Source organism: Procambarus clarkii, chromosome 48, assembly GCF_040958095.1.
Source record: "Procambarus clarkii isolate CNS0578487 chromosome 48, FALCON_Pclarkii_2.0, whole genome shotgun sequence".
Classification (NCBI taxonomy): Eukaryota; Metazoa; Arthropoda; class Malacostraca; order Decapoda; family Cambaridae; genus Procambarus; species Procambarus clarkii.
The window spans coordinates 2,175,008-2,195,690 of NC_091197.1; the positions used below are offsets into that span (position 1 = coordinate 2,175,008).

The following is a 20,683-nucleotide window of genomic DNA, read 5'->3' on the forward strand; positions in this document are numbered from 1 at the left end:
ATGATGGCAGTGTATGACACAATGATGGCAGTGTATGACACAATAATAGTGGTGTATGACAAAACGATGGTAGTGTATGACATAATAAGTATGGTGTATGACACATTGATAGTAGTGTATGACACTATGATAGTGCTGTATGACACAGTGATAGTAGTGTATGTCTCAATGATGGTGGTGTATGGCACAATGATGGTGGCGAATGACACAATGATGGTGGGTATGACACAATTATCGCAGTGTATAACACAATGATGGTGGTGTATGACACAATAATGGTTGTGTAGGGTACAATGATGGTGGTGTGTGACACAATGAGGGTGGAGTATGATACATTGATAGTGATGTATGACACAATGATTGCAGTGTTTGACACAAAGATGGTGGTGTATGGCACAATGATGGTGGTGTATGACACATTGACGGTGGTGTATGACACAATGATAGTGGTGAATGGCACAATGATGGTGGTGTATGACACAATGATGGCAGTGCATAGCACTTGACGGTGGTGAATGACACAATGATGGTGGTGTATGGCACAATGATGGTGGTGTATGACACAATGACGGTGGTGTATGACACAATGATGACAGTGAATGACACACTGATGGTGCTGTATGGCACAATGCTGGTTGTGTATGACACATTGACGGTGGTGTATGACACAATGATAGTGGTGAATGGCACAATGATGGTGGTGTATGGAACAAAGATGGTGGTGTGTGACACAATGATAGCAGTGTATGACACAATGATTTTGGTGTATAGCACAATGATGGTGATGTAAGAAACAATGACGATGGTGTATGTCACAATGATGGTGTTGTATGCCACAATGAAGGCAGTGTATGACACAATGATGGTGGTGTATAGCACAATGATGGTGGTGTATGACACAATAATGGTGTGTATGAAACAAGGATGGTGGTGTATGACACAATGACAGTGGTATATGACACAATGATAGTGGTGTATGACACAATGATTGTGGTGTATGACACAATGATGGTGGTGTATGACGCAATGTTTGTGGTGTATGACACAATGATAGTGGTGTATGACACAATGATGTTGGTGTATGACACAATGATGGCAGCATATGATACAATGATGGTGGTGTATGACACAATGATGGCAGTGTATGCAACGATGATGGCAGTGTATGACACAATGATTCTGGTGAATGACACAATTATTGTTGTGTATGACACAATGTCGGTGGTGAATGACACAATGATTGTGGTGCATGACACAATAATAGTGGTGTATGACACAATGATGGTGATATATGACACAATGACATTGGTGCATGACTCAATCATTGTGGTGTATGACACAATGATGGTGTATGACACAATGATGGTTGTGTATGACACAATGATAGTGATGTTAAACACAATGATGGCAGTGTATGACACAATGCAGGTGGTGTATGACACAATGCAGGTGGTGTATGGCACAATGATGGCAGTGTATGACACTATGATGGTGGTGTATGACACAATGATGATGGTGTATGACACAATGATGGTAGTGTATGACACAATGATGGTGGTGTATGACACAATGATGGAGGTGTATGACACATTGACGGTGGTGTATGACACATTGATAGTGGTGTAGGACAAAATGATGGTGTAGGACACAATGATGATGTATGACACAATGATGGTGGTGTATGACACAATGACGGTGGTGTATGACACAATGATGGTGGTGTATGACACAATGATGGTGGTGTATGACACAATGATGTTGGAGTATGACACAATGATAGTAATGTGTGACAGAATGATGACAGTATATGACACAATGATGGTGGTGTATGACACAATGATTACAGTGTATGACACAATAATGATGGTGTATGACACAATGATGGTTGTGTATGGCACAATGATTGTAGTGTATGACAAAATTACAGTGGTGTATGACACAATGATGGTGGGGTTCGACACAATGATGTTGGTGTATGACACAATGATGGTGGTGTATGACACAATAATGGTGGTGTATGACACAATGATGGCAGTGCATGACACTATGATGGTGGTGTATGACACAATGATGGTGGTGTATGACACAATGATGGTAGTGTATGACACAATGACGGTGGTGTATGACACAATGATGATGGTGTATGACACAATGACAGTGGTGTATGACACATTGATAGTGGTGTATGAAACAATGATGATGTATGACACAACGATGGTGGTGTATGACACAATGACGGTGGTGTATGACACAATGATGGTGGTGTATGACACAATGATTAGAGTGTATGACACAATGATGAAGGTGTATGACACAATGATAGTTGTGTATGGCACAATGATTGTAGTGTATGACACAATTACAGTGGTGTATGACATAATGATGGTGGTGATCGAGACAATGATGTTGGTGTATGACACAATGATGGTAGTGTATGATACATTGATAGCAGTGTATGACACAATGATGGTTGTGTATATCACAATGATAGTGGTGTATGACACAATGATGGTGGTGTATAACACAATGATAGTGGTGTATGACACAATGATAATGGTTTATGACACAATCATAGTAGTGTATGACACAATGATGGTGGTGTATGACACAATGATAGCAGTGTATGCCTCAATGATGGCAGTGTATGACACAATGATGGTGGTGTATGAAACAATGATGGAGGTGTATGGCACAATGAGGGTGATGTATGTCATAATAATGGTGGTGTATGGCACAATGATGTTGATGTATGACACAATGATGTTGGTGTAAGGCACATTGATGGTTGTGTATGACACAATGATGGTGGTGTATGAAACATTGATGGTGTATGATACAACTTTGGTGGTGTAAGACACAATGATGGCAGTGTATCACATAATGATGGTGTATGATACACTGATATTTGTGTATGGCACAATGATGACAGTGTATGACACAATGATAGTGGTGTATGACACAATGATAGTTGTGTATGACACAATGATGGAGGTGTATGACACAATGATAGCAGTGTATGACACAATGATGGTGTATGATACAATGATGGCAATGTATGATACAATGATTGTGGTGTATGACACAATGATGGTGGTTTATGACACAATGATGGTGGGCTATGGCACAATGATGGTGGTGTGTAGCACAATGATGGCAGTGTATGACACAATGATGGCAGTGAATGGCACAATAATGGCGGTGTATGACACAGTGATGGTGGGGTATGGCACAATAATGGCAGTGTATGACACAATGATGGCAGTGTATGACACAATGCTGGTTGTGTATGACACAATGATGGCAGTGTATGACACAATGATGGAAGTGTATGAAACAATGATGGCAGTTTATGACACAATAATAGTGGTGTATGACACAACGATAGTGGTGTATGACACAATTATGGTGGTGTATGACACAATAATAGTGGTGTATGACACAATGATGGTGGTGTATGACATAGTAATAGTAGTGTATGTCTCAATGATGGTGGTGTATGGCACAATGATTGTGGAGTATGACACAATGATGGTGGGTATGACACTATTATGGCAGTGTATAACACAATGATGGTGGTGTATGACACAGTAGTAGCATTGTATGACACAATGATGGTGGTGCGTGACACAATGATGGTGGTGTATGGCACAATGATGGTTGTGTGTGACACAATGAGGGAAGAGTATGACACAATGATAGTGGTGTATGGCACAATGACAGTGGTGTATGACACAATGATGGTGGTGTATGGCACAATGATGGTGGTGTATGACACAATGACAGTGGTGTATGACACAATGATTGCAGTGTATGACACAATGATGGTGGTGTATGGCACAATGATTGTTGTGTATGACAAAATGATGATGGTGTATGACACAATGGTGGTGGTGAATGGCACAATGATGGTGGTGTATGATACAATGATGGTGGTGTATGGCACAAAGATGGTGGTGTATGACACAATGATAGCAGTGTATGACAGAATGATTTTGGTGTATGACACTGTTACGGCCCTTTTGGGTCGCGACTGGGTTCTTTCTCTGATGTTAGTAGAGTTTAGGTATCCGGCCCCAAGCTAGTAGTGGCTTTCAAGGGGTGCGTTCAGTAACGCAAGTAAATTAAAGGGGAAGGGAGACAAAGGCACTAAACTTAAATATATAATTACCATCACCAATAAATAAATATATAAATTATCACACGGTGGGGGGGTATAAACACTATAATATACAATATGGTCTTCCTCTGAAGACGCGGAGTGTTCCACGGTGCTCAATGATGCTTAGCCCTTGGTCCTCTTCTTGTGGCCTCACGATGAATCCGTAGATTCTCTAGACGAGTCTACCCCGGCCACAGGCCAGCCAAATCACAGTCCCACTGGGTGCACCGTCGTGGAGGCCGTCAACCACAAATCCAACCTGTAGCTGGCAGGTTTCAATCAGCTCCGCTGGTTAGGCCACTCCACGACCGATACTAGGGTTGCGAGCCCTAGGCAGGAGCCTCGTGTGATTCCACAGATCACTCTCCTCACCACAACAAACCAGTGGCTAGTCTTCTCCACCAGTCAGCCCAGGGTACGACAATTCCTCAACTGCCACGTCACAGGCAGGCTAACACAACAGTGTTCATCCGGGGGGTGACTCACAGCTTCTGCAGCAAACACATGGAGGTCCTACGGCTGCCTTGGGTAGACTGCCCATCGTCCAATCCAGCAGTCCCAGGTCGACTCTGTGATCAAACACGCCATCAGTACTAATTACACTCTAGGGCACCTCACTTACAGGCTTAGACACAAACGCCCACCTATCCACTACATAGATGGCGTTGCTGCCTAAGTGTCACCTCACCAGAGGTCAGCAGCGGCTATGTTACGAGCTGATTAGGACGGGAAACCAGCCCCTGTGGCCGGTATATCCTGTCCTCACTAGATGGCGCTGTCCATTTGGAGGGGGTTTCGGGAGCTGACCCACAGATGGCGTGGTCGTCACAGCTTCGTGCTCGGACGCTGGGCTCGGGTCCGTAACAGGCACAATGATGGTGATGTAAGACACAATGATGGTAGTGTATGACACAATGATGGTGGTGTATGACACAATAATGGCATTGCATGATACAATGATGGTGGTGTATGATACAATGATGATGGTGTATGACACAATTGACAGTGGTATATGACACAATGACTGTAGTGTATGACACAATATTTGTGGTGTATGACACAATGATGGTAATGTATGACACAATGATGGTAATGTATGACACAATGATAATGGTGTATGACACAATGATGTTTGTGTATGACACAATAACGGTAGTGTATGACACAATGATGGTAGTGTATGACACAATGATGGTGGTGCGTGATACAATGATAGTGGTGTATGCCACAGCGATGGTGATGTGTAAAACAATGATGGCAGCATATGATACATTGATGTTGGTGTATGACACAATGATGGAAGTGTATGACACAATGATGGTGGTGTATGGCACAATGATGGTGGTGTATGACACAATGATGGTGGTGTATGACACAATGATGGTAGTGTATGACACAATGATGGTGGTGTATGACACAATGATGGTGGTGTATGACACAATGATGGTGGTGTATGACACAACGATAGTTGTGTATGAAACAATGATGGTAATATATAACACAATGATGGCAGTGTATGACACAATGATGGTGATGTATGGCACAATGATGGCAGTGTCTGACACTATGATTTTGGTGTATGACACAATGATGGTGGTTTATAACAAAATGATGGTGGTGTATGGCACAATGATGGTGGTGTGTGACACAATGAGGGTGGAGTATGTTACAATGATAGTGTTGTATGACACAATGATTGCAGTGTTTGACACAATGATAGTGGTGTATGGCACAATGATTGTGGTGTGTGACACAATGAGGGTGGAGTATGACACAATAATAGTGGTGTATGACACAATGATTGCAGTGCTTGACACAATGATAGTGGTGTATGACACAATGATGGTGGTGCATGACACAATGATGGTGGAGTATGACAAAATGATGGCAGTGTTTGACACAATGATGGTGGTGTATGGCACAATGATTGCTGTGTATGACAAAATGACGGTTGTGTATGACACAATGATGGTGGTGAATGGCACAATGATGGTGGTGTATGACACAATGATGGCACTGCATAGCACTATGACGGTGGTGAATGACACAATGATGGTGGTGTATGGCACAGAGATGGTGGTGTATGACACAATGATGGCAGTGCATAGCACTATGATGGTGCTGTATGACACGATGATTGCAGTGTATGGCACAATGATGATGGTGTATGTCACAATGATGGTGGTGTATTACACAATGATGGCAGTGTATGACACAATGATGATGGTGTATGACACAATGATGGTGGTGAATGACACCAATATGGCATTGTTTGACACAATGATGGTGGTGTATGACACAATAATGGTGGTGTATGACACAATGATGGTGGGGTATGGCACAATGATGGTGATGTATTTCACAATGGTTATCGTGTATGAAACAATGATGGCAGTGAATGGCACAATGATGGTGGTGTATGACACAATAATGGTGGCGTATGACAAAGTGATTGTAGTGGATGTCTCATTGATGGTGGTGTATGGCACAATGATGGTGGTGTATGACAAAATGATGGTGGGTATGACACAATTATGGCAGTGTATGACACAATGATGGTGGTGTATGGCACAAGGATATTTTTGTATGATACAATGATTGCAGTTTATGACACAACGATGGTGGTGTATGACACAATGATGGTGGTGTGTGACACAATGATGGTGGTGTACGGTACAAAGATGATGGTGTGTGACACAATGAGGATGGAGTATGACAAAGTCATAGTGGTGTATGAAACAATGATTGCAGTGTTTGACGCAATGATGATGGTGTATGATACAATGATAGCAATGTATGATACAATGATTGTGGTGTATGACACAATGATGGTGGTTTATGACATAATGATGGTGGGCTATGGCACAATGATGGTAGTGTATAGCACAAAATAGCAGTGTATGACAATGATGGCAGTGAATGGCACAATGATGGCGGTGTATGACACAGTGATTGTGGGGTATGACACAATAATGGCAGTGTATGACACAATGATGGCAGTGTATGACACAATGCTGGTTTTGTATGACACAATGATGGCAGTGTATGACACAATGCTGGTTGTGTATGACACAATGATGGCAGTGTATGACACAATGATGGAAGTGTATGAAACAATGATGGCAGTGTATGACACAATAATAGTGTTGTATGACACAATGATAGTGGTGTATGATACAATGATGGTGGTGTATGACACATTGATAGTTGTGTATGACACAATGATGGTAGTGTATGACATAGTGATAGTAGTGTATGTCTCAATGATGGTGGTGTATGGCACAATGATGGTGGTATATGACACAATGATTGTAGTGTATGACACAATGTTTGTGGTGTATGACACAATGATGGTAATGTATGACACAATGATAATGGTGTATGACACAATGACGGTAGTGTATGACACAATGATGGTAGTGTATGACACCATGATGGTGGTGCGTGATACAATGATGGTGGTGTATGACACAGCGATGTTGATGTGCAAAACAATGTTTTCAGCATATGATACTTTGATGTTGGTGTATGACACAACGATGGCAGTGTATGCCACATTGATAGCAGCGTATGACACAATGATTGCAGTGTTTGACACAATGATGGTGGTGTATGACACAATGATGGTGGTGTATGACACAATGATGGTGGTGTATGACACAACGATAGTTGTGTATGACACAATGATAGTGATCTATAACACAATGATGGCAGTGTATGACAAAATGATGGTGATGTATGACACAATGATGGCAGTGTCTGACACTATGATTTTGGTGTATGACACAATGATGGTGGTTTATAACACAATGATGGTGGTGTACGGCACAATGATGGTGGTGTGTGACACAATGAGGGTGGAGTGTGTTACAATGATAGTGTTGTATGACACAATGATTGCAGTGTTTGACACAATGATGTTGGTGTATGGCACAATGATTGTGGTGTGTGACACAATGAGGGTGGAGTATGACACAATAATAGTGGTGTATGACACAATGATTGCAGTGTATGACACAATGATGGTGGTGCATGACACAATGATGGTGGAGTATGACAAAATGATGGCAGTGTTTGACACAATGATGGTGGTGTATGGCACAATGATTGTGGTGTATGACAAAATGACGGTTGTGTATGACACAATGATGGTGGTGAATGGCACAATGATGGTGGTGTATGACACATTGATGGCAGTGCATAACACTATGACGGTGGTGAATGACACAATGAACGTGGTGTATCGCACAAAGATAATGGTGTATGACACAATGATGGCAGTGCATAGCACTATGATGGTGTTGTATGACACGATGATTGCAGTGTATGGCACAATGATGGTGGTGTATGTCACAATGATTATGGTGTATTACACAATGATGGCAGTGTATGACACAATGATGATGGGGTATGACACAATGATGGTCGTGAATGACACAATAATGGCATTGGTTGACACAATGATGGTGGTGTATGACACAATGATGGTGGTGTATGACACAATGATGGTGGGGTATGGCACAATGATGGTGATGTATTTCACAATGATTATCGTGTATGAAACAATGATGGCAGTGAATGGCACAATGATGGTGGTGTATGCCACAATGATGGTGGTGTATGGCACAATAATGTCAGTGTATGACACAATGATGGCAGTATATGACACAATGTTGGTTATGTATGACAAAATGATGGTGGTGTATGACACAATGATGGTAGTGTATGACACAATGATGGTGGTGTATGACACAATGATGGTGGTGTATGACACAATGATGGTGGTGTATGACACAACGATAGTTGTGTATGAAACAATGATGGTAATATATAACACAATGATGGCAGTGTATGACACAATGATGGTGATGTATGGCACAATGATGGCAGTGTCTGACACTATGATTTTGGTGTATGACACAATGATGGTGGTTTATAACAAAATGATGGTGGTGTGTGGCACAATGATGGTGGTGTGTGACACAATGAGGGTGGAGTATGTTACAATGATAGTGTTGTATGACACAATGATTGCAGTGTTTGACACAATGATAGTGGTGTATGGCACAATGATTGTGGTGTGTGACACAATGAGGGTGGAGTATGACACAATAATAGTGGTGTATGACACAATGATTGCAGTGCTTGACACAATGATAGTGGTGTATGACACAATGATGGTGGTGCATGACACAATGATGGTGGAGTATGACAAAATGATGGCAGTGTTTGACACAATGATGGTGGTGTATGGCACAATGATTGCTGTGTATGACAAAATGACGGTTGTGTATGACACAATGATGGTGGTGAATGGCACAATGATGGTGGTGTATGACACAATGATGGCACTGCATAGCACTATGACGGTGGTGAATGACACAATGATGGTGGTGTATGGCACAGAGATGGTGGTGTATGACACAATGATGGCAGTGCATAGCACTATGATGGTGCTGTATGACACGATGATTGCAGTGTATGGCACAATGATGATGGTGTATGTCACAATGATGGTGGTGTATTACACAATGATGGCAGTGTATGACACAATGATGATGGTGTATGACACAATGATGGTGGTGAATGACACCAATATGGCATTGTTTGACACAATGATGGTGGTGTATGACACAATAATGGTGGTGTATGACACAATGATGGTGGGGTATGGCACAATGATGGTGATGTATTTCACAATGGTTATCGTGTATGAAACAATGATGGCAGTGAATGGCACAATGATGGTGGTGTATGACACAATAATGGTGGCGTATGACAAAGTGATTGTAGTGGATGTCTCATTGATGGTGGTGTATGGCACAATGATGGTGGTGTATGACAAAATGATGGTGGGTATGACACAATTATGGCAGTGTATGACACAATGATGGTGGTGTATGGCACAAGGATATTTTTGTATGATACAATGATTGCAGTTTATGACACAACGATGGTGGTGTATGACACAATGATGGTGGTGTGTGACACAATGATGGTGGTGTACGGTACAATGATGATGGTGTGTGACACAATGAGGATGGAGTATGACAAAGTCATAGTGGTGTATGAAACAATGATTGCAGTGTTTGACGCAATGATGATGGTGTATGATACAATGATAGCAATGTATGATACAATGATTGTGGTGTATGACACAATGATGGTGGTTTATGACATAATGATGGTGGGCTATGGCACAATGATGGTAGTGTATAGCACAAAATAGCAGTGTATGACAATGATGGCAGTGAATGGCACAATGATGGCGGTGTATGACACAGTGATTGTGGGGTATGACACAATAATGGCAGTGTATGACACAATGATGGCAGTGTATGACACAATGCTGGTTTTGTATGACACAATGATGGCAGTGTATGACACAATGCTGGTTGTGTATGACACAATAATGGCAGTGTATGACACAATGATGGAAGTGTATGAAACAATGATGGCAGTGTATGACACAATAATAGTGTTGTATGACACAATGATAGTGGTGTATGATACAATGATGGTGGTGTATGACACATTGATAGTTGTGTATGACACAATGATGGTAGTGTATGACATAGTGATAGTAGTGTATGTCTCAATGATGGTGGTGTATGGCACAATGATGGTGGTATATGACACAATGATTGTAGTGTATGACACAATGTTTGTGGTGTATGACACAATGATGGTAATGTATGACACAATGATAATGGTGTATGACACAATGACGGTAGTGTATGACACAATGATGGTAGTGTATGACACCATGATGGTGGTGCGTGATACAATGATGGTGGTGTATGACACAGCGATGTTGATGTGCAAAACAATGTTTTCAGCATATGATACTTTGATGTTGGTGTATGACACAACGATGGCAGTGTATGCCACATTGATAGCAGCGTATGACACAATGATTGCAGTGTTTGACACAATGATGGTGGTGTATGACACAATGATGGTGGTGTATGACACAATGATGGTGGTGTATGACACAACGATAGTTGTGTATGACACAATGATAGTGATCTATAACACAATGATGGCAGTGTATGACAAAATGATGGTGATGTATGACACAATGATGGCAGTGTCTGACACTATGATTTTGGTGTATGACACAATGATGGTGGTTTATAACACAATGATGGTGGTGTACGGCACAATGATGGTGGTGTGTGACACAATGAGGGTGGAGTGTGTTACAATGATAGTGTTGTATGACACAATGATTGCAGTGTTTGACACAATGATGTTGGTGTATGGCACAATGATTGTGGTGTGTGACACAATGAGGGTGGAGTATGACACAATAATAGTGGTGTATGACACAATGATTGCAGTGTATGACACAATGATGGTGGTGCATGACACAATGATGGTGGAGTATGACAAAATGATGGCAGTGTTTGACACAATGATGGTGGTGTATGGCACAATGATTGTGGTGTATGACAAAATGACGGTTGTGTATGACACAATGATGGTGGTGAATGGCACAATGATGGTGGTGTATGACACATTGATGGCAGTGCATAACACTATGACGGTGGTGAATGACACAATGAACGTGGTGTATCGCACAAAGATAATGGTGTATGACACAATGATGGCAGTGCATAGCACTATGATGGTGTTGTATGACACGATGATTGCAGTGTATGGCACAATGATGGTGGTGTATGTCACAATGATTATGGTGTATTACACAATGATGGCAGTGTATGACACAATGATGATGGGGTATGACACAATGATGGTCGTGAATGACACAATAATGGCATTGGTTGACACAATGATGGTGGTGTATGACACAATGATGGTGGTGTATGACACAATGATGGTGGGGTATGGCACAATGATGGTGATGTATTTCACAATGATTATCGTGTATGAAACAATGATGGCAGTGAATGGCACAATGATGGTGGTGTATGCCACAATGATGGTGGTGTATGGCACAATAATGTCAGTGTATGACACAATGATGGCAGTATATGACACAATGATGGTTATGTATGACAAAATGATGGCAGTGTATGACACAATGAGGGCAGTGTATGACACAATGATGGCAGTGTATGACACAATGATAGGGGTGTATGACACATCATTGGTGATGAATGACACAATGATAGTGAAGTATGACACGTTGATAGTGGTGTATGACACAATGATGGTGGTGTATGACACAGTGATTGTAGTGGATGTCTCAATGATGGTGGTGTATGGCACAATGATGGTGGTGTATGACAAAATGATAGTGGGTATGACACAATTATGGCAGTGTATGACACAATGATGGTGGTGTATGGCACAATTATATTTTTGTATGATAAAATGATTGAAGTTTATGACACAACGATGGTGGTGTATGACACAATGATAGCAGTGTATGACACAATGATGGTGGTGTGTGACACAGTGATGGTGGTGTACGGCACAATGATGATGGTGTGTGACACAATGAGGATGGAGTATGACAAAGTCATAGTGGTGTATGAAACAATGATTGCGGTGTTTGACACAATGATGATGGTGTATAGCACAATGATAGTGGTGTATGACACAATGACCATGGTATATGACACAATGATAGCAGTGTATGACACAATGATGGTGTATGATACAATGATGGCAATGTATGATACAATGATTGTGGTGTATGACACAATGATGGTAGTTTATTACATAATGATGGTGGGCTATGGCACAATGATGGTGGTGTATAGCACAATGATGGCAGTGTATGACAATGATAGCAGTGAATGGCACAATGATGGCGGTGTATGACACAGTGATGGTGGGGTATGGCACAATAATGGCAGTGTATGACACAATGATGGCAGTGTATGAAACAATGCTGGAAGTGTATGAAACAATGATGGCAGTGTATGACACAATAATAGTGGTGTATGACACAAAGATAGTGGTGTATGACACAATGCTGGTGGTGTATGACACATTGATAGTTGTGTATGACACAATGATGGTGGTGTATGACACAATGATGGTGGTGTGTGACACAATGTTGGTGGTGTATGGCACAATGATGGTGGTGTGTGACACAATGAGGGTAGAGTATGACACAATGATAGTGGTGTATGACACAATGACAGTGGTGTATGACACAATGATGGTGTATGACACCATGACATTGGTGTATGACACAAGGATGGCAGGGTATGACACAATGATGGTGGTGTATGGCACAATGATTGTTTTGTATGACAAAATGATGGTGGTGAATGACACAATGGTGGTGGTGAATGGCACAATGATGGTGGTGTATGACACAATAATAGCGGTGTATGGCACAAAGATGGTGGTGTATGACACAATGATAGCAGTGTATGACATAATGATTTTGGTGTATGGCACAATGATGGTAGTGTATGGCACAATGATGGTGGTGTATTGCACAATGATTGTGGTGTATGATACAATGATGGCAGTGTATGACACAATGATGGTGGTGTATGGCACAATGATGGTGGTGTATGTCATAATGATGGTTGTGTATAACACAATGATGGTGGTGTATGACACAATTATGGTGGTGTATGACACAATGACGGTGGTGTATGACACAATGATTGTAGTGTATGACACAGTGATGGTGGTGTATGACACAATGATCGTGGTGCATGTCACAATGATGGTGGTGTATGTCACAATGATGGTGGTGTATGTCACAATGATGGTGGTGTATGTCACAATGATGGAGGTGTATGTCACAATGATGGTGGTGTGTAACACAATGATTGTGGTGTATGGCCCTATGATAGATGATGGTGGTGTATGGCCCTATGATAAATGATGGTGGTGTATGACACAATGATGGTGGTGTATGGCAAAATGATAGTGGTGTATGCTGCAATGTTGGTGGCGTATGTCACAATGATAGTGGTGTATGACGCAATGATAGTGGTGTATGAAATAATGATGGTGTATGACACAATGATAGTGGTGTATGACACAATGATGGTGGTGTATGACACAATGATGGTGGTGTATAGCACAATGATAGTGGTGTATGACACAATGATGGTCGTGTATGGCACAATGATAACAGTGTATGACACAATGAATGTGGTGTATGGCACAATGATAACAGTGTATGACACAATGATGGTGGTGTATTGCACAATGATGATGGTGTAAGGCACAATGATGGTGGTGTATGACACAATGATGGTGGTGAATGACACAATGATGGTGGTGTATGTCACAATGATGGTGGTGTATGGCACAATGATGGTGGTGTATAGTACAATGATGGTGGTGTATGACACAATGATGGTGATGTATGGCACAATGATGGTGGTGTATGGCACAATGATGGCAGTGTATGACACAATGACGGTGGGGTATGGTACAATGATGGTGGTGTATAACACAATGATGGTGGTGTATGGCACAATGATGATGGAGTATGGCACAATGATGGAAGTGTATGACACAATGATGGAGGTGTATGGCACAATGATGGTGGTGTATGGCACAATGATGGTGGTATATGGCACAATGATGGCAGTGTATGTCACAATGATGGTGGTGTATGTCACAATGATGGTGGTGTATGGAACAATGATAGTGGTGTATGGCACAATGATAGAGGATTATGACACAATGATGGAGGTGTATGACACAATGATGGTCGTGTATGGCACAATGATTGTGGTGTATGTCACAATGATAGTGGTGTATGTCACAGTGATGGTGGTGTATGGCACAATGATGGTGGTGTATGAAACAATGATGGCAGTGTATGATACAATGATATTGGTGTATGACACAATGATAGTGGTGTATGACACAATGATTGTGGTGTATAACACAATGATGGTGGTGTATGGCACAATGATGGTGGTGTATGGCACAATGATAGTGGTATATGGCACAATGATGGCAGTGTATGACACAATGATAATGGTGTATGGCACAATGATGGTGGTGTATGGCACAATGATGGTGGTGTATGACACAATGACGGTGGTGTATGACACAATGATGGTAGTGTATGACACAGAGATGGTGGTGTATGACACAATGATGGTGGTGCATGACACAATAATGGTGATGTATAATACAATGATGGCAGTGTATGATACAATGATGGTGGTGTATGGCACAATGATGGCACTGTAGGACACAATGATAGTGGTGTATAACACAATGATGGTGGTGTATGACAAAATGACGGTGGTGTATGACACAATGATGGTGGTGTATGACACAATGATGGTGGAGTATGACACAATGAGGGTGGTGTATGCCACAATGACGGTGGTGTATGACACAATGATTGTGGTGTATGACACAATGATCGTTGTGTATGACACAATGATGGTGGTGTATGACACAATGACGGAGGTATATGACACAATGACGATGATGTATGACACAATGATTGTGGTGTATGACACATTGACAGTGGTGTAAGACACAATGATAGTGGTGTATAACACAATGATGGTGGAGTATGGCACAATGATGGTGGTGTATAGGACAATGATGAAAGTGTATGACACAATGATGGAGGTGTATGGCACAATGATGGTGGTGTATGGCACAATGATGGTGGTGTATGGCACAATTATGGTGGTGTATGGCACAATAATGGTAGTGTATGACACAATTATGGCAGTTTATGACACAATGATGGTTGTGTATGACACAATGATGGCAGTATATGACACAATGATGGCAGTGTATGACACAATGATGGCAGTGTATGACACAATAATAGTGGTGTATGACAAAACGATGGTAGTGTATGACATAATAAGTATGGTGTATGACACATTGATAGTAGTGTATGACACTATGATAGTGCTGTATGACACAGTGATAGTAGTGTATGTCTCAATGATGGTGGTGTATGGCACAATGATGGTGGCGAATGACACAATGACGGTGGGTATGACACAATTATCGCAGTGTATAACACAATGATGGTGGTGTATGACACAATAATGGTTGTGTAGGGTACAATGATGGTGGTGTGTGACACAATGAGGGTGGAGTATGATACATTGATAGTGATGTATGACACAATGATTGCAGTGTTTGACACAAAGATGGTGGTGTATGGCACAATGATGGTGGTGTATGACACATTGACGGTGGTGTATGACACAATGATAGTGGTGAATGGCACAATGATGGTGGTGTATGACACAATGATGGCAGTGCATAGCACTTGACGGTGGTGAATGACACAATGATGGTGGTGTATGGCACAATGATGGTGGTGTATGACACAATGACGGTGGTGTATGACACAATGATGACAGTGAATGACACACTGATGGTGCTGTATGGCACAATGCTGGTTGTGTATGACACATTGACGGTGGTGTATGACACAATGATAGTGGTGAATGGCACAATGATGGTGGTGTATGGAACAAAGATGGTGGTGTGTGACACAATGATAGCAGTGTATGACACAATGATTTTGGTGTATAGCACAATGATGGTGATGTAAGAAACAATGACGATGGTGTATGTCACAATGATGGTGTTGTATGCCACAATGAAGGCAGTGTATGACACAATGATGGTGGTGTATAGCACAATGATGGTGGTGTATGACACAATAATGGTGTGTATGAAACAAGGATGGTGGTGTATGACACAATGACAGTGGTATATGACACAATGATAGTGGTGTATGACACAATGATAGTGGTGTATGACACAATGATGGTGGTGTATGACGCAATGTTTGTGGTGTATGACACAATGATAGTGGTGTATGACACAATGATGTTGGTGTATGACACAATGATGGCAGCATATGATACAATGATGGTGGTGTATGACACAATGATGGCAGTGTATGCAACGATGATGGCAGTGTATGACACAATGATTCTGGTGAATGACACAATGATTGTGGTGCATGACACAATAATAGTGGTGTATGACACAATGATGGTGATATATGACACAATGACATTGGTGCATGACTCAATCATTGTGGTGTATGACACAATGATGGTGTATGACACAATGATGGTTGTGTATGACACAATGATAGTGATGTTAAACACAATGATGGCAGTGTATGACACAATGCAGGTGGTGTATGACACAATGCAGGTGGTGTATGACACAATGATGGCAGTGTATGACACTATGATGGTGGTGTATGACACAATGATGGTGGTGTATGACACAATGATGGTAGTGTATGACACAATGATGGTGGTGTATGACACAATGATGGTGGTGTATGACACATTGACGGTGGTGTATGACACATTGATAGTGGTGTAGGACAAAATGATGGTGTAGGACACAATGATGATGTATGACACAATGATGGTGGTGTATGACACAATGACGGTGGTGTATGACACAATGATGGTGGTGTATGACACAATGATGGTGGTGTATGACACAATGATGTTGGAGTATGACACAATGATAGTAATGTGTGACAGAATGATGACAGTATATGACACAATGATGGTGGTGTATGACACAATGATTACAGTGTATGACACAATAATGATGGTGTATGACACAATGATGGTTGTGTATGGCACAATGATTGTAGTGTATGACAAAATTACAGTGGTGTATGACACAATGATGGTGGGGTTCGACACAATGATGTTGGTGTATGACACAATGATGGTGGTGTATGACACAATAATGGTGGTGTATGACACAATGATGGCAGTGCATGACACTATGATGGTGGTGTATGACACAATGATGGTGGTGTATGACACAATGATGGTAGTGTATGACACAATGACGGTGGTGTATGACACAATGATGATGGTGTATGACACAATGACAGTGGTGTATGACACATTGATAGTGGTGTATGAAACAATGATGATGTATGACACAACGATGGTGGTGTATGACACAATGACGGTGGTGTATGACACAATGATGGTGGTGTATGACACAATGATTAGAGTGTATGACACAATGATGAAGGTGTATGACACAATGATAGTTGTGTATGGCACAATGATTGTAGTGTATGACACAATTACAGTGGTGTATGACATAATGATGGTGGTGATCGAGACAATGATGTTGGTGTATGACACAATGATGGTAGTGTATGATACATTGATAGCAGTGTATGACACAATGATGGTTGTGTATATCACAATGATAGTGGTGTATGAAACAATGATGGTGGTGTATAACACAATGATAGTGGTGTATGACACAATGATAATGGTTTATGACACAATCATAGTAGTGTATGACACAATGATGGTGGTGTATGACACAATGATAGCAGTGTATGCCTCAATGATGGCAGTGTATGACACAATGATGGTGGTGTATGAAACAATGATGGAGGTGTATGGCACAATGAGGGTGATGTATGTCATAATAATGGTGGTGTATGGCACAATGATGTTGATGTATGACACAATGATGTTGGTGTAAGGCACATTGATGGTTGTGTATGACACAATGATGGTGGTGTATGAAACATTGATGGTGTATGATACAACTTTGGTGGTGTAAGACACAATGATGGCAGTGTATCACATAATGATGGTGTATGATACACTGATATTTGTGTATGGCACAATGATGACAGTGTATGACACAATGATAGTGGTGTATGACACAATGATAGTTGTGTATGACACAATGATGGAGGTGTATGACACAATGATAGCAGTGTATGACACAATGATGGTGTATGATACAATGATGGCAATGTATGATACAATGATTGTGGTGTATGACACAATGATGGTGGTTTATGACACAATGATGGTGGGCTATGGCACAATGATGGTGGTGTGTAGCACAATGATGGCAGTGTATGACACAATGATGGCAGTGAATGGCACAATAATGGCGGTGTATGACACAGTGATGGTGGGGTATGGCACAATAATGGCAGTGTATGACACAATGATGGCAGTGTATGACACAATGCTGGTTGTGTATGACACAATGATGGCAGTGTATGACACAATGATGGAAGTGTATGAAACAATGATGGCAGTTTATGACACAATAATAGTGGTGTATGACACAACGATAGTGGTGTATGACACAATTATGGTGGTGTATGACACAATAATAGTGGTGTATGACACAATGATGGTGGTGTATGACATAGTAATAGTAGTGTATGTCTCAATGATGGTGGTGTATGGCACAATGATTGTGGAGTATGACACAATGATGGTGGGTATGACACTATTATGGCAGTGTATAACACAATGATGGTGGTGTATGACACAGTAGTAGCATTGTATGACACAATGATGGTGGTGCGTGACACAATGATGGTGGTGTATGGCACAATGATGGTTGTGTGTGACACAATGAGGGAAGAGTATGACACAATGATAGTGGTGTATGGCACAATGACAGTGGTGTATGACACAATGATGGTGGTGTATGGCACAATGATGGTGGTGTATGACACAATGACAGTGGTGTATGACACAATGATTGCAGTGTATGACACAATGATGGTGGTGTATGGCACAATGATTGTTGTGTATGACAAAATGATGATGGTGTATGACACAATGGTGGTGGTGAATGGCACAATGATGGTGGTGTATGATACAATGATGGTGGTGTATGGCACAAAGATGGTGGTGTATGACACAATGATAGCAGTGTATGACAGAATGATTTTGGTGTATGACACTGTTACGGCCCTTTTGGGTCGCGACTGGGTTCTTTCTCTGATGTTAGTAGAGTTTAGGTATCCGGCCCCAAGCTAGTAGTGGCTTTCAAGGGGTGCGTTCAGTAACGCAAGTAAATTAAAGGGGAAGGGAGACAAAGGCACTAAACTTAAATATATAATTACCATCACCAATAAATAAATATATAAATTATCACACGGTGGGGGGGTATAAACACTATAATATACAATATGGTCTTCCTCTGAAGACGCGGAGTGTTCCACGGTGCTCAATGATGCTTAGCCCTTGGTCCTCTTCTTGTGGCCTCACGATGAATCCGTAGATTCTCTAGACGAGTCTACCCCGGCCACAGGCCAGCCAAATCACAGTCCCACTGGGTGCACCGTCGTGGAGGCCGTCAACCACAAATCCAACCTGTAGCTGGCAGGTTTCAATCAGCTCCGCTGGTTAGGCCACTCCACGACCGATACTAGGGTTGCGAGCCCTAGGCAGGAGCCTCGTGTGATTCCACAGATCACTCTCCTCACCACAACAAACCAGTGGCTAGTCTTCTCCACCAGTCAGCCCAGGGTACGACAATTCCTCAACTGCCACGTCACAGGCAGGCTAACACAACAGTGTTCATCCGGGGGGTGACTCACAGCTTCTGCAGCAAACACATGGAGGTCCTACGGCTGCCTTGGGTAGACTGCCCATCGTCCAATCCAGCAGTCCCAGGTCGACTCTGTGATCAAACACGCCATCAGTACTAATTACACTCTAGGGCACCTCACTTACAGGCTTAGACACAAACGCCCACCTATCCACTACATAGATGGCGTTGCTGCCTAAGTGTCACCTCACCAGAGGTCAGCAGCGG

General features: G+C 41.8%; 6 protein-coding genes across 6 annotated transcripts; all 6 read left to right on the top strand.

Annotated features, from left to right (window-relative positions):
• The first annotated feature begins 2,859 nt into the window (after positions 1-2,859).
• LOC138350942 (uncharacterized) lies at positions 2,860-3,570 on the top strand. Its single transcript, XM_069302399.1, has one exon. The coding sequence runs from the start codon at positions 2,860-2,862 to the stop codon at positions 3,568-3,570; it is 711 nt and encodes a 236-aa protein (XP_069158500.1).
• A 2,386-nt stretch (positions 3,571-5,956) lies between these two features.
• LOC138350943 (uncharacterized) lies at positions 5,957-6,715 on the top strand. The gene has a single exon (XM_069302400.1). It carries the CDS (start codon positions 5,957-5,959, stop codon positions 6,713-6,715), a length of 759 nt encoding a protein of 252 aa, XP_069158501.1.
• Positions 6,716-9,291: 2,576 nt separating this feature from the next.
• Positions 9,292-10,050, top strand: LOC138350944 (uncharacterized). Its single transcript, XM_069302402.1, has one exon. It carries the CDS (start codon positions 9,292-9,294, stop codon positions 10,048-10,050), a length of 759 nt encoding a protein of 252 aa, XP_069158503.1.
• Positions 10,051-12,038: 1,988 nt separating this feature from the next.
• Positions 12,039-12,461, top strand: LOC138350945 (alpha-(1,3)-fucosyltransferase FucT-like). Its single transcript, XM_069302403.1, has one exon. The coding sequence runs from the start codon at positions 12,039-12,041 to the stop codon at positions 12,459-12,461; it is 423 nt and encodes a 140-aa protein (XP_069158504.1).
• A 143-nt stretch (positions 12,462-12,604) lies between these two features.
• On the top strand, positions 12,605-12,952 carry LOC138350946 (uncharacterized). The gene has a single exon (XM_069302404.1). The coding sequence runs from the start codon at positions 12,605-12,607 to the stop codon at positions 12,950-12,952; it is 348 nt and encodes a 115-aa protein (XP_069158505.1).
• Positions 12,953-18,679: 5,727 nt separating this feature from the next.
• On the top strand, positions 18,680-19,390 carry LOC138350947 (uncharacterized). The gene has a single exon (XM_069302405.1). The coding sequence runs from the start codon at positions 18,680-18,682 to the stop codon at positions 19,388-19,390; it is 711 nt and encodes a 236-aa protein (XP_069158506.1).
• The last annotated feature ends 1,293 nt before the right edge of the window (positions 19,391-20,683 follow it).

Coding starts and splice junctions, on each gene's coding strand:
- LOC138350942 (XM_069302399.1), top strand. CDS start 2,860: ATGATGGCAGTGTATCACATAATGATGGTGTATGATACACTGATATTT.
- LOC138350943 (XM_069302400.1), top strand. CDS start 5,957: ATGATTGCAGTGCTTGACACAATGATAGTGGTGTATGACACAATGATG.
- LOC138350944 (XM_069302402.1), top strand. CDS start 9,292: ATGATTGCAGTGCTTGACACAATGATAGTGGTGTATGACACAATGATG.
- LOC138350945 (XM_069302403.1), top strand. CDS start 12,039: ATGATTATCGTGTATGAAACAATGATGGCAGTGAATGGCACAATGATG.
- LOC138350946 (XM_069302404.1), top strand. CDS start 12,605: ATGATGATGGTGTGTGACACAATGAGGATGGAGTATGACAAAGTCATA.
- LOC138350947 (XM_069302405.1), top strand. CDS start 18,680: ATGATGGCAGTGTATCACATAATGATGGTGTATGATACACTGATATTT.